Source organism: Aspergillus fischeri, genomic scaffold, assembly GCF_000149645.3.
Source record: "Aspergillus fischeri NRRL 181 1099437636265 genomic scaffold, whole genome shotgun sequence".
NCBI classification, from domain to species: Eukaryota; Fungi; Ascomycota; class Eurotiomycetes; order Eurotiales; family Aspergillaceae; genus Aspergillus; species Aspergillus fischeri.
In genome coordinates, this window is record NW_001509761.1 from 274,063 (window position 1) to 287,304 (window position 13,242).

Below are 13,242 nucleotides of genomic sequence, written 5' to 3' on the forward strand. Positions count from 1 at the left end.
CCCAATTGGCAAGTCCATATCCAATCCACCTAATCTGCACTTTGGATGGGATCAGGCTGACCTAGATCCAACCCATGTAGATATGGGTTAACCCATTAGGTACATGCGATCTAAGGCCTGTTAGAAAGAATGGGCTTATCTACGTATAAGGGGTATATTTTATATCTATAGATCGGAAATAATCAAACCTAGTTATATATAATGCTTAGATAGTGAGATATCACCTAACTAGGTAGTATGGATATATGTTTGTATTATCCACAATCTAATCCGCATAGATATGGGGGTGAGTTAATAGGCCATGGATCATCCCATAATCTGCATAGGTGGGATTAAATATAGTGCGGATCAGTCCATATCCAGTCCACACCAGCCTAACTGTAATGTAAGGTCTTCGTTAGACTATGACAAGACCAGACAACTCATGTTGGCTTGGTCAAACAATGGCGCAACGCTAGGCTGCCTATCCCTGCAATGCTCTCTCTCTTTCTTTTTTTCCCCTTTCCTTTCTTCCTTTCCCAACTCTCTCTCTCTCTCTCTCTCTCTCTCTCTCTGGGTTCCTTGTAAAGATTTCACATTCCATTCGCCATGGCAGGTTCCATCCGAAAAAATATGATGTTGATGCAGAAGAGTGAGCCTTCCGTTGTATCGTTCGCTCCCTTCTTCATTATGTAACAGTCCCCAGCGTCGCCTATGTCCGCTGTACGCCGCGTCGCAGTAGCATTCCCATCCATTACATTTACGCCTATCATGGGTCTTGCGCGGCAACAACACGTTCGGTATGACATGCGGTAGATTTAGCGGAGATATGTATTAATCAACCTAATTCTCCCTCCAGGATGCAGACCACGAAGCCCGTCGCGACACCACTGAGAGTGATCAAGCCGGAAACCGCCCAGGAAGAACTCGCTCGCCAACGTCTCCGGCGGCCCGTGGCGCCCCATTTGTCCATCTACAAATGGCAGGTTCACTCGGTCAGCTCCGCCCTAGAACGAAACACGGGACTTCTCCTCGCCGGCAGCCTGTATCTCTTCGGCACCTCCTACCTGGTGGCTCCCTGGCTCGGCTGGGATCTGTCATCGGCCGCCCTCGTCGCGGCCTTTGGCTCTTTGCCGGTGGCCGCCAAGTTCCTCCTAAAGTTGTCCGTCGCCTGGCCCTTCACCTTCCATCTCTTTAATGGCATCCGATATGTTGTCTCCTCCACTGGATACACGCTGAATAGCAGGTCTCAGTTTATCAAGATCGCATGGGCGGTCATCGGCTCATCGGCTTTGGCTGCCGTCGGCTTGGTGGCTTATTTTTAAGGGAGATGTCATTCGTGGGAATGTCCACTCCATAGACTCGTGTTTCATGGAAGAGAGTAGCCATTCTGTACTTGTATTCAGAGAGAGATGCCTATGTAGATCAGATTGGGTATTCATCTGATTGTATTCGGGACACTGAGTATACAAGCAAGATGTATCAAAAATGAACCGAGATAGACGAAACAGAAATCAATTGATACAAAAGCACAAATCCTCAAGGCGACCCCGCCTCTCCCATAAAAGGAAACCGAATCGTCTCCCCCTTCATCGTCATCGCCTCCAAGTACCCCGTGATCAATGGATCGATGCCAGCCTGCAATGCGCGCTCGATCCACTCAGCCATAGAAACCTCCTCAAACGGACACGCGAACAATGTCTCCATTCGGCCCCTAAAGTCCTTCATGGACACTTTGTGCCCGCTGGAGTGGTGCACGAATCGTGTGGCAGGCTTGCTCTCCTTCGATTCAGCAGTAGACAGAGCGTCCGCAGCGATCGCCCCAGCTACCCTGTGTACGTCGTCGAAATCAAGATAGCCTTCGAAGTTTTCGAAACGCGGAACACAGCGCGTGAGCTTGGAGTGTTTCAGAAGGGCATTCAGAGCATCCTCGTTGGGCGCCTCGTCTCCGATGACCGCGCACGGACGATGGATTGTAACAGGGAGTCCGGCTTCGAGTGCGGCAGCTGATTCAAGGAACCGTTCACAGGCCCATTTGCTGGCGGTGAAGCCCTCAGAGCCATCCGGGTTGGGTAGGGAGGATGAAACCGAGACCGGGGGGAGAATGGTGTTGCCGGTGAGCAAGGTGACGCGGTTGGACGAGATGAAATGGATGGGGATTCTGTGTGAAAGAGCAAGGCCCGCCAAGAACCTCGTTGAGCCGAGGTTCGCAGTGCGTAGGGAAGAGTAGTTGTTCAGGCAGTGCCCCGTGCTACCGGCGTGAATGATTACGTCTAGGGAGGATTGAAGGACCGCCATCTCGGTTTGGGACAGCCCCAGATTGGGTGTGAGGAGGTTGCCGGTGTAGATGATGATCTTGTCTGACGACGGGAGGAGTGAGGCATCCTCCGGGGTAACGGCGACGCAGTGCACTCGTTCAACGAGCGGGTTGTGGAGGAGGGACTGCAGGATTGTTTTGCCGAGGAAAGTGGTGGAACCGGTAAGCAAGATCTCCTGACGGTCATGGGATTTTGCTTGATGTGTCGAGTATTGGCTTTGAGCCGCAGAGATGAGGTCTTGGGTCAGTGAGGTCTCGGAATCCCAGTCGATTACTGATGTGTGGGATGCTTGATGTTCTTCCTTACGGCGACTGATTCGCCGCGCCATTTGACCGAGAGTCGGAAACTGGTACAGTTCCGCGATGGGGATCGAAACCCCAATCGACTGCTTGATAGCTCCCTGGAGTCCGACAAGCAGCATGGAGGTTCCTCCTCACATGAAGAAATCGGAATTGGCATCTAGTCGTGACGGGCCACTGGAGACCGGAAGGACCTTCTCCCACAACAGGCATAGCTCGCCTTCTGCGAGGCTGAGATGTCTTGCGTTACCGATGCCGGTACCCGCCGCGCTCTCAGCGCAGTGAGTTGGCAGAGGCAGTGCCATGACGGCCTTCCTGTCAACCTTCCCGTTGGCGTGGGTAGGCAGGCGGTCCAGGGCAATGACCACGGACGGAAGCATGTACGGTGGCAGTGGAAGATCTCTGGCGAGCTGCTGAAGTCTGGAGTCGTCGACATGATCTCCGAGAGGGACAACATGAGCCACGAGGAATGGCGAACCGGAACCCAAGCCAGCACGAACGGTTACAACGGCTTCGGACACCAGATCATGTCCACTGGCGAGAATGCTGTTGGCAATTCCATCGAGCTCAATCCGCACACCATTCAATTTGACCTGATTATCGCCGTCCATGCGGCCCATAAAAACTAAAGTGCCATCCTCGAGGAGCCGCCCCATATCTCCGGTTCTGTACATCTTCGTCCAACCGCTGGCAATGTCCTCTGGGCTAGCGAAGGGGTCCTGGACGAATTTCACGTCAGTCTGCTCCGGAAAATTCAAATAGCCTAGTGAAACACCAGCGCCTCCGATGCAGATCTCGCCTGCGATACCGATGGGCACCGGAGATCCGGAAGCGTCCATGATGTAGACCGAGTAGTTGGGCAAGGGCTTTCCCACCAGAGATCCATCGGTGGTGCTCTGGCCTTCCAATTGGAGAGGGATGTCTTGGAACGTCGCAGCAGCAGTGATTTCCGTCGGACCATAGCAGTTGGTCAGCTGCAGATCAGGATGATCCAGCTGGCAAAACTGCTGAACCAACTGCCGCGACACGACTTCGCCGCCCATGCAGGCATGCCTCCATACGTAGGGCTTCTGGAGTTGCTCAAGACCGAAGCGCAGCAACAAGGAGTATTCCGAGGGCGTGGTAATCGTCAGCGTCACTCGTTCCTTTGCCATGAGTGTGGACAGTGCAACGGGGTCTCCCCGCGCTTCCTCCGGTGCGATAACCAAAGTTCCACCGTTGCCCAAAGCGCAGAAAGTCTGCACGACGGACATGTCGAAACCCAATGAGCTCTGTTGTAAAACAACCTCCCTGCCGAGAGCCAGTTTGTCGGTCTTCGCAGCCAGATGATTCACAAAATTTTGCTGGGTAAGCAGAATGCCTTTGGGCGCCCCGGTACTGCCGCTGGTGTAGAACAGGAAAGACGTCGGATTTGATGGAGGCGCAATTGCCGCTACGTGAGCTTGAACCGTCCCCCGTATATCGTCGACATTGGCCAGTCTGGCGAACTTTCCAAGTTCCAGAGCAACGTCATGGGTCGCAGCGTGGTACAAGACCAAGGAGGCTTTGCAGCCATCGACGATGGTACTCAATCGGGCCCGGGGCAGTCGCGTGTCAAGGGGTGTATAGATGCATCCCACGCGCAGCGAGGCCAGCATACAAGCAATGGCGTCGATGGACGGATGAAGAAGAACACCGACGGTATCTCCCGCAGCAACACCTTGGCTGATTAGCGTCGCGGCGAGTTGCTCAACCCTTCTGGCCAGCTGCGAGTAGCTCATGTCTGAATTCCCGTCTTTGATGGCAGTTTCCTCCGGGAACGACTTCTGGATCGCGTCGAATCGTTCCCATAGTGTGCTGGGCCAGGAATACTCAACTCTGGGGCCTTTGGCGACGGCAAGTGTTTTCCCGCTTCGCGATTCCAACGTGACTGGTAGCTGATTGACAGGAAGTGAAGGATTGTCGGACGCAGCGCGAAGGACGTCCACGTACATCTGTAGCAAGAGCTCCGTAACGTGCTCCGTGTACAGTTGTTTTTGGCTAGTCAGTTCCAGCAAGCAAGCCCCCGTCGCAGTCTCTGTGATCCCGAAACTGAGGTCGTACGGGTTCTTTGCGTCGTCGGCAGACGCCATCTCCATTGTGCCGTCTCCAAGGGGAACCTGAAGCATTGCGCCCATGCGATAATTGACAGCGACCTGAAACAAGGGGCTGTGTTCTGCACTTCGCACGACTTTCAGATCGTCGAGAATGAGATCGAACGGGGTCTCCGAGTTGGACAGGGCTTCAAGAATCGTGCGTTTGGTTGATGAAACCAGATCTTGGAATGTGCTGTGCTCCTTCGCATTGAAGCGGACCGGAAGAAGATTCAGGAAGAATCCTACAGTCCCCGAGTGAGCTTCACTAGTTCGGTTCGCATCCGCCACGCCAATGCAAAGATCCTCTATCTTTAACAAGCGGCAGAGGATGCTTTGGATCACGGCTAGATGGAAGTGAAAGGAAGTGACGCGCAAGGACTGGCTGACTTTCCGGATGTGCGACACGAGCTCCCGATCAATTTCGGCACTGACGACATGGCTGTCATACGTGGTGAGCGGCTTGCGAGAAGTCGTCCGAGCCATTGGCAGCAGTGGCATGACGGAGAGTGGAGGCGAGTACTGCTTGCGCCAGTAATCGAGTTGTCTGGTGAAATCTCCTCGCTGAGCGGACTGAAATTGCTTCTCCGTCCAATCGATGTATTCCCTTTCAATTGAAGGGAGCAGTCTCAGGCGATATGCGAGGTCCAGGTCTCGCAAGAAAAGGTGCCAGCTCACCCCGTCCATGACGATATGATGGTACCCGAAGATAATCGTATGCTGTTCCGGCGACAAAGAAACGACAGAGACCGCGAAGGTTTCCGCCTTCTCGAGATCCCAAACTCGACGGCGCAAACGCTCGTATTCCTCTATGACTGTCTGCTCGTTTCCAGGAAGAATAGTTTTGATGGAACTGCTCGGCGGCGACAGGGCTCCTTGCATCAGTGTTCCCTTGTCCGAGTCCATGAAAAAGCACGTTTGCAGAGACTGATGATGGCGGATGGTTGTGTCCAGCGCATTGACGATTCGTGAAGCTGGCAGCTTCCCTCTAACATCGTAACGGACGGTGACATTGTACGTTGTTGGGTCATGAAGATACTGCGTCAAGAACCACAGTCTTGACTGGGCAAAGGAGGCACGTTCGGCGCGAATCATGACTCGCTTAAAAGCACCATCGAGAGGTCCCGCGTCATCATCCAGTGGCGCTGGTGTACTCGGTTTGACGCCAGGAGTAGTAGCTTGGAGACTTGGACTGGTGTGGCTGCTCGACGACGAGAAATTTCCTCGCGAATCATCGCCTTGGCTACTTGTTTCGGAGTCCCCATTGGCACTATCGACTTTTTCAAGAGCATCACTGGGTCCTTGAGGCTCTGTCTTGGGCTTTTCCGTGGCGTTGGATGGCACTGCGTCTTTCTTCTCCAGCTGTAAAGCCAGAAATTGCGAGACCGCATCCTCGCAGATCTGAGCCGTGGTATCGCCGGACAACACCTTGAGGACCGGAACGTCAATGCCAACCTCTTTGATGAACCAGCGTCGTATTTCAATGGCCAGCAAGGAGTCACATCCCAAGTCAATCAGGGGAACATTCAGGTTGACACTATTGGCAGGGAGCTGCATCATCGATTCGAGCTTCCTAGCGAATGCCTCTTGGACAATAGGGGTGACTGTCTCTGCGGAAACCGCCGACCTCAACAGTTGTTTCACGTCTGCTGCAGCTTCCGATGTCGTGGCCGCCGGGCTTCCGTCTACCAATGGCCGCGAAACGTAATGCGAGAACTTTGGATTGTGTTCCCAGGGGGGCCGTTTAGTTGCGTTGAGTGAATCAACGAAAGGCTCTAGCCCCAAAATAATCTCGTGCTGACGCGTGCTGTGAGGCGGACTGGTTAGAATGGTTTGCGCCATCGCATGGTGGATGTCCGATTCCGACAACGGCAGGAAAAAAAGTCTACGGAGTCGTTCCTCCATTGCTTGACCCTTGCGAGCAACATATCCTACATCGGTGACCAGACCAATGTGCAAGACGGACGCTGCAAGCCCCTTCTTGCGACGGTTGGCGGCAAGACCGGAGAGAAACATGTTTGCAGCGTGGTAGTTGGATTGGCCAGCATTCCCAATGATACTCGCCAGGGACGAGAAGAGGACGAAAAAGTCGAGAGAGTCATTTTGGAAGATTTCATCTAGGATCTTGGACCCGTCAACCTTGGGCGCGAGGGTATTATTGAGGGTGTCAGCATCCATCTCGGAGAAGAGTCCATCTTGGAGGACCATGCATGCGTTGAAAACACCAGCAATGCGCGGCATTGACTTTCTGATCTCTTCAACCAGCCGACAAACAGCGTCTCGGTCGGTGATGTCGGTCCGGAAGACTCGGATATCGACAGCACCCCGGCGCATGTCTTGCAACAATTCCTCGTCGACATTTGGATTCCGGCTCGTCAGAGCAATAATTCGGGCGCCATTGTTAATCATCCAGCGGCAGAGTGAAAGACCAAGGTCGCCTGTCATTCCAGCAAGGAGGTAAGTGGCGTTTGGCGAAAATAGGTTGCTCGTGCTAAGTGGTTGAAGCATCAATTCCACAGGTTCGACACCGGTCCAATCAACCGTCTGCAGTTTGGAGGGCGTGGCCAGGGGAAGGTCTCTGATTTGGATGCTCGGTCTGTTACGCGAGGAGCTGGCATATGTGAGAGCGGCAGAATATGCGGGACCCAGGAGGCTGGCGTCGAGCTGATGGAGCGTCATGTTGAATATTTTGCAGTGTGTCGGGAGACAGGCTGTGAGGTTTTCGGGTACCTCACCAGTACAGTCGATGAGGGCGTCCAAGTTCTCGGGTAGATGAGACTGAATAGCGCGGCGCGAGGCTCTAGGGTGGAAGTAGATCCAGTCTCTGAAGCAGCTGGCCTTGTCGGTAGCGGCGAATGAAAAGTGGCGTCCCGTTGACAGCAGTGCTTGAGCAAAGTCGTGGCTGGGTTGATAGACAAGTGTTATATTCGAGGCCGGAAGGCGGCTGCAGATGTTTCTCGCCAGGAGATGGCGGGCTGTCGCTTCAAGTACCGCGGCATCACAAGGCTGATCGTGATCCACGGTCAAGACCATGTGGTTGGGGACGTCCACAAAGTTCGCGTTCGAGGTGGAGAGTGCCAGGGCCGGGTGTCCGCTCTCTCTCAGAACACCACTGCACAAGTAGCATGGAGAGCCCCCAGAGACCGCGAGAAGGAGAGAAAAATGGACTCGGAGCCGATCATGGCCGCGCTGGACGGGGCTATCTACCATGGACGCTCCCTGCACCAGGCGCAGTAAACCTCCAGAGTCTTCTAAAGTCACGCACGTGGTCTCGATATCGACTGCCTTGGTAATGACTCGCCGACTGGCATTGTACGTCTCGTTCATTGGTGTTATGGGAAGAACCCGAGGAACAAGGCGTCGCCCGTCTCGGACTCGGATTTCCGGCTCCATTGCCCACAGCATGTTCTCAGCCGAGCACAGAGATCCAATCACCAGCTGCAGTAACATCTGCGAGAGCTGTTGTGCACATGCAGGGGCATTATCAATAGCATCGACGTCGACGAAAAGGAGGTTCAAACCAGGGACCTCTGTTCGCAATGCTCGCCCAATACCGACTGTCATGTTCACATGGGCGTTCTCACCATTGGCGCTGTTGATGGCCCAGACAACATTCCTTGTCCCACTCAAAACCCTTTGCAGAGCCACCAGCGTCTCGCCGGTCATGGCAGTGGAGAACAAAGGCTGATCCAGCTCTTCGAGGCAAATGATGTTTTCGAATTGAGCCAGCTGATCCAGCTGCTTGGTTTGGATACTGTTCCAAACCTGAACACGGCTCGTCCAGGAGGCGAGGTAGTGACGAATATCCTGAACTACCTGCACAGTTGGATTGGTTCGGCCTCCGATGATCAGAATATCCCCCGCTGGGACAAGGCTCGTCGACAATGCCGGATACCTGAGCATTTGTATCTTCTCATCAATGGCCTGGCTCACCATGAGTGAGAAAGAGTGCTTGTCTTCATCCAACATGTCCGGCCTCAAACAGTCCAAGCCGGAGAAGCCAGTATCGAGAAGCAGCCGACTCCACTGCTCAACCGATATGGCGGGCGACAGGACACGTCCGTCATCCACACCGTACCACCACCCTGGAAGGCCACCCATGATGAACTGCGTCCGCAAGACATGTGGGCCAGTAATCTCCATCAGAACAAGATACCCACCGGGTTTGAGCAGAGCCCGAACATGGTTCATGGTCTCTTCCAGCTTGTGCGTGGCATGGAGGACATTCGCGGCGACGATGACGTCGTAACTGCACTCGTTGAAGCCCTGAGCGCCAACCTCCTTTTCCACATCCAAGACCCTGAACTGTATTTTTCCTCGTGCGTCCTCGAACTTTTCAGCCGCGGCTTTGAAGAAGGCGGGGGAAATATCGGTGTATGTGTAAGATCCATACCGGCTGCCAATCCGGTCAAGGATACTCCGGGTCGTTCCACCAGTGCCGGCGCCGATTTCCAGGGTGTTTGCGTGGGGATACTTGAACGTGATCTGCTCCAGAGCGTCCGAGACCGCGTTATTAATGGCAGAGAAGCCATATCCTTCCATGTAAAAGCGGTTGAGCATGTCATCCTGAACCATGACTTCTAGTAGCTGGGTGTCACCACGCACAACGGAGGCCAGATTCTCTCCAACCGCGTGGATGAGTCGCATATCCACACGAGACGCATATGGCTCGCTTACAGCAAGGATGGTATTCCAATCATCTTCAAGCCATGCTGACTTCGCAATGGGATGTTGCCCGCTGCGCACGGAGGCGACCTGGAAATTGACGGCGTCAAACATTCGTTGGTGGTACCATTGGAATTGGGCGGTCTCCGCACCGACCTCTTCAAGAAGCTTTTGCCAGTAGAACAGGGATACTCGGTCCAAAGCCTCTACTAGATGATTGTCGTCCTTGGCTGCACAGCTGGCCACTTCGGTGACGCCTAACGAGACATCAGGGCCCCAGACGGTCTCAGAGAATAAGCATCTATCGTTCTCCGGCTGAGGTTCGGACATGGATTTCATGGAGATCCCTTCGACCTGGAGGGTAGCATGCTGAGATTCGCATTGGTAAAGCTGGATATCACCTTTAAGAAGTGTAGAGTCCGCTGCGGTAACGAACGCGTCCGCCTCCATTTGAGTCTCGTCTTTTCCGATTCGGTAAGTCACATTGGGGTTCACGGCAAGTCTCTCAATGTGAATCGGCAGATAAGGGGCCCAGATCTCTCCACTGGCGGGGGATGAAAAAGCTGTATAGAGTGACTGGAATGCAACATCCAAGAAGCCAGGGTTGACAACATAGTCGTCCAATCTGCATATCTGGCGCCCAAGCAGCCTTGACGGATGAACAGCCGAGAGATCGCTTGCCAGAAACTAGACCACGGAAAATTCCCTGATAATCCAGACCAACGTTGTTCATGGCGTCGTAGAACCTCCCCATGTCTACTGGTACATTGTTTGCTGGTAGCCGGGTTCTTTGTGGCAGGGCATCTGGTGCCGGATCGCCATAGTTGATGATGAGACGGCCTGTGCATGCTTTGGCCAAGGGCTCGGTGCCCTCGGTGGAGCAGAAATAACACGCAAACTCTGCTTCCAGTCGATCGGTGGCTTTTCTCCCATCTTCCGCGTCGATGACCCGGGCAGTGAAGACGGTTTCGACACTTCCTTGCTCTGGAATAACCAATGCGCGGCGCAGAGAAACATCCTCAATCTCGAACAAAGTGGCCGGGCGGCCATCTGTCAGCGCCCTTGCTGCCTCCAGAGCCATAGCCACATAGCCAGCTCCGGGAAACAGAACCTGTCCTTGAAAGACGTGGCCCTTGATCCAAGGCAATTCGCTGAGTCGCAGTACGTTTCGCCATCTCCGGCTGTCATCAGTGTCATCGGGAACTCGACGGCCTAGTAATTCGTGCGGAGTATCCTGCCGCAGCCGATATTGACGGGAGATACGAGATTCCCTCCAGTACTGCTTGCTGTGATCCCAAGAGTAGGGTGGCAGGTCTTTCAGCACCTGTGGCCGCAAACGATCGGCTCCCTTGAAACCCTTGCGGTATCCACTCATGTCGACGAAGTCCGGTCCGAGTCGCGACCAAACGAAACCGACCGCCGCCAGAGAAGGCCTCGATCTCATTGTCGCCGCGCCGCATGAGTCCGGCGTAGGCCGGGATAGGCCCATAGACTGCCTTGATTGTTTGCTCCACGGGGCCTTTTAGGGCAGGATGTGGGCCCAGTTCGACAGCCACATCAAAGGGGCCTCCGTTCCAGATCGAGGTCTCAACTGCTTGCGAGAACAAAACCGGGTTGCACATGTTGTCCACCCAGTACTGGTCGGCCAGGGTCGATAGGCCCGCCTCTAGCAATTGGGTATCGCCACGGACGCTGGATATCAACACGCAGTCCTTCCGGGGCGGATTCACCTTAATCTGGCAGGCTCGCAATGACCTTAGGTATGGCTCCGCGCATGGCTGCATATGATGCGAATGGTAAGCAGTATCGGTCCGCAAGATCCGTGCAAATTTCTTCTCGGACTCGAAAATCTGCATTGCTTCCTCGATGGCGTCGATGTCGCCGGAAAGGGTAACGCTCTGTGGGGAGTTGCTTGCGGCAGCCACAAGACGACAGTGCCATTGCGGCCGGGCACAGAATTCCTCCGCTTCGTCAAAGGACATGGCGGTGGCCAGCATGCGTCCGGCTTGACCTCGTGTCCCAGAAGCTAATTTGGCGTAGTAGCCACGGTAGTATGCAATCTTGATCGCGTCCTCTGCATCGATAATCCCAGCAGCGTATACAGCAGCAATCTCGCCGGAGGAATGGCCCACTACCGCATCCAGTTTGATGCCCGCGGACCGCACCATGTCCACTAGCCCTATCTGTAGAGCGGTACAGAGCGGCTGTGATAAGGCTGCTTCCCCGATGCGAGACTCGGTCGCTCCTCTCACGAGCTCGTCCACCAAAGACCATGCAGGGCCGTCGTGCAGTGCGGCCAAAGCAGCCTGGCACCGCTCAATAGCTGCACGAAAGACAAGATTCTGCTGGAGGAGCGCGGAACCCATTGAAGCCCATTGCGCACCTTGGCCAGTGAAGATACCAAGGACTCCGGGGGCTTCGGCGGGATTCAGCGGCTGGTATTTGATCCCGGCTGTCGAGCTCGTGGTTTCCTCGGACTCCGCAACGAACCGATCCATGAAGTTGAGCAATCGCTGCACGGTACCACCTGTGAAGAAGGCTTTGATCGGCAAGACGCTCCGCCGAGCATGTAATGTCCACACCAGACTTTCAAGATCGATGGAGGCGTCGGACCTGATCCGCTCCGCCATGTTTTTGACATTGGCAACCAGGGACGTGCTAGAGCTGGCGGAGAATAACAGAGGTCCGATGAAGAGATCTTCGGGTGTTACGGTCTTCTCCTGTACTGGACTGCTCAGCGCGTCGTATCCTTCAATGATAGCATGGGCGTTTGTCCCGCCGAACCCAAAGCTGTTGACACTGGCACGCATGGGAGATCGGCCAGTATCCGGCCAAGGTATCGGGGCTGTTGGGATTTGAAGACGGTCGCAAAAGGGGATAACCTCAGGATTTGGCTCGTGGAAGTGCATGTTTGGAGGGATGGTGCGGTTCTTGATGGCGAGAACAGCCTTGAGAACTCCAGCAATGCCCGCACAACCTTCTAGATGGCCAATGATTGTCTTCACGGATCCGACGTACAGCTTGCCGTCGGGGATAAGCAGGTTCGAGGCTGTGCCTGTTTCAGTGGGGAAAAATGCATCGTGCACAGCCCGCGCTTCTATGGGGTCTCCAGCAGCAGTGCCTGTTCCGTGGCACTCGAAGTACTGGCATCGATCCCGGACAGGGTCAAGGCCTGCATCCCGGTATGTTTGCCGAATAAGCTCCGTTTGGGACGCTGCGTTAGGCATGGTGATACCCTTGGTACGGCCATCGGAGTTGACACCCGTGCTGCGGATGACTGCCTCGATGTGGTCGCCATCCATAATGGCTCGACTCAGCGGCTTGAGGAGCAATACACCGAACCCTTCTCCCCGAGCATATCCATTGGCAGCCTTATCCCACATCCTCGAGCATGAGTCAGGGGACAGCATATGCAGGCTCGATTCAGCGATGTACATAGCGGGATCAAAAATCAAGTTTGCACCGGCAACAATGGCGGAGGTTGCATCACCAGCGCGAAGGCCCTGGACGGCCTGATGCAGGGCTACCAGTGAGCTAGAGCAGGCCGTGTCAACAGTCACTGACGGGCCCTTTAGATTGAAAAAGTATGACAGTCGATTTGAAAGAATGCTAATGGAGGTGCCGGTGGCATTGTATGTAGGTAGCACTTCTGAATCTCGCAGCTGAATGTTGCTAAAATCTGTGTTCATCACACCGACGTGAACAGATGTTTTTGAACCATTCATGGCCTCCAGTGAGTAGCCGGCCGCCTCAAGGGCCTCATAGGTAGTCTCCAACAGCAGCCTCTGTTGAGGATCCATCCCTTCTGCCTCGCGAGGGTTGATATTGAAGAAAGAGGCATCAAACTGACGAGGATCCTCTGATAACAGG

General features: G+C 54.4%; 2 protein-coding genes across 2 annotated transcripts, besides 1 other annotated feature; one reads left to right on the top strand and one right to left on the bottom strand.

Moving 5' to 3' along the window:
• The first annotated feature begins 522 nt into the window (after positions 1–522).
• Positions 523–553: a microsatellite.
• A 140-nt stretch (positions 554–693) lies between these two features.
• On the top strand, positions 694–1,304 carry NFIA_001520 (succinate:quinone oxidoreductase subunit C; the record flags this gene model as incomplete). Its single annotated transcript, XM_001258699.1, has 2 exons — positions 694–779; positions 839–1,304. 2 exons carry the CDS (start codon positions 694–696, stop codon positions 1,302–1,304), a joined length of 552 nt encoding a protein of 183 aa, XP_001258700.1.
• A 214-nt stretch (positions 1,305–1,518) lies between these two features.
• On the bottom strand, positions 1,519–13,172 carry NFIA_001530 (putative hybrid NRPS/PKS enzyme; the record flags this gene model as incomplete). Its single annotated transcript, XM_001258700.1, has 6 exons — positions 1,519–2,697; positions 2,791–7,371; positions 7,438–10,005; positions 10,097–10,742; positions 10,786–11,555; positions 11,625–13,172. The coding sequence occupies 6 exons, from the start codon at positions 13,170–13,172 to the stop codon at positions 1,519–1,521; spliced, it is 11,292 nt and encodes a 3,763-aa protein (XP_001258701.1).
• Between the last annotated feature and the right edge of the window lie 70 nt (positions 13,173–13,242).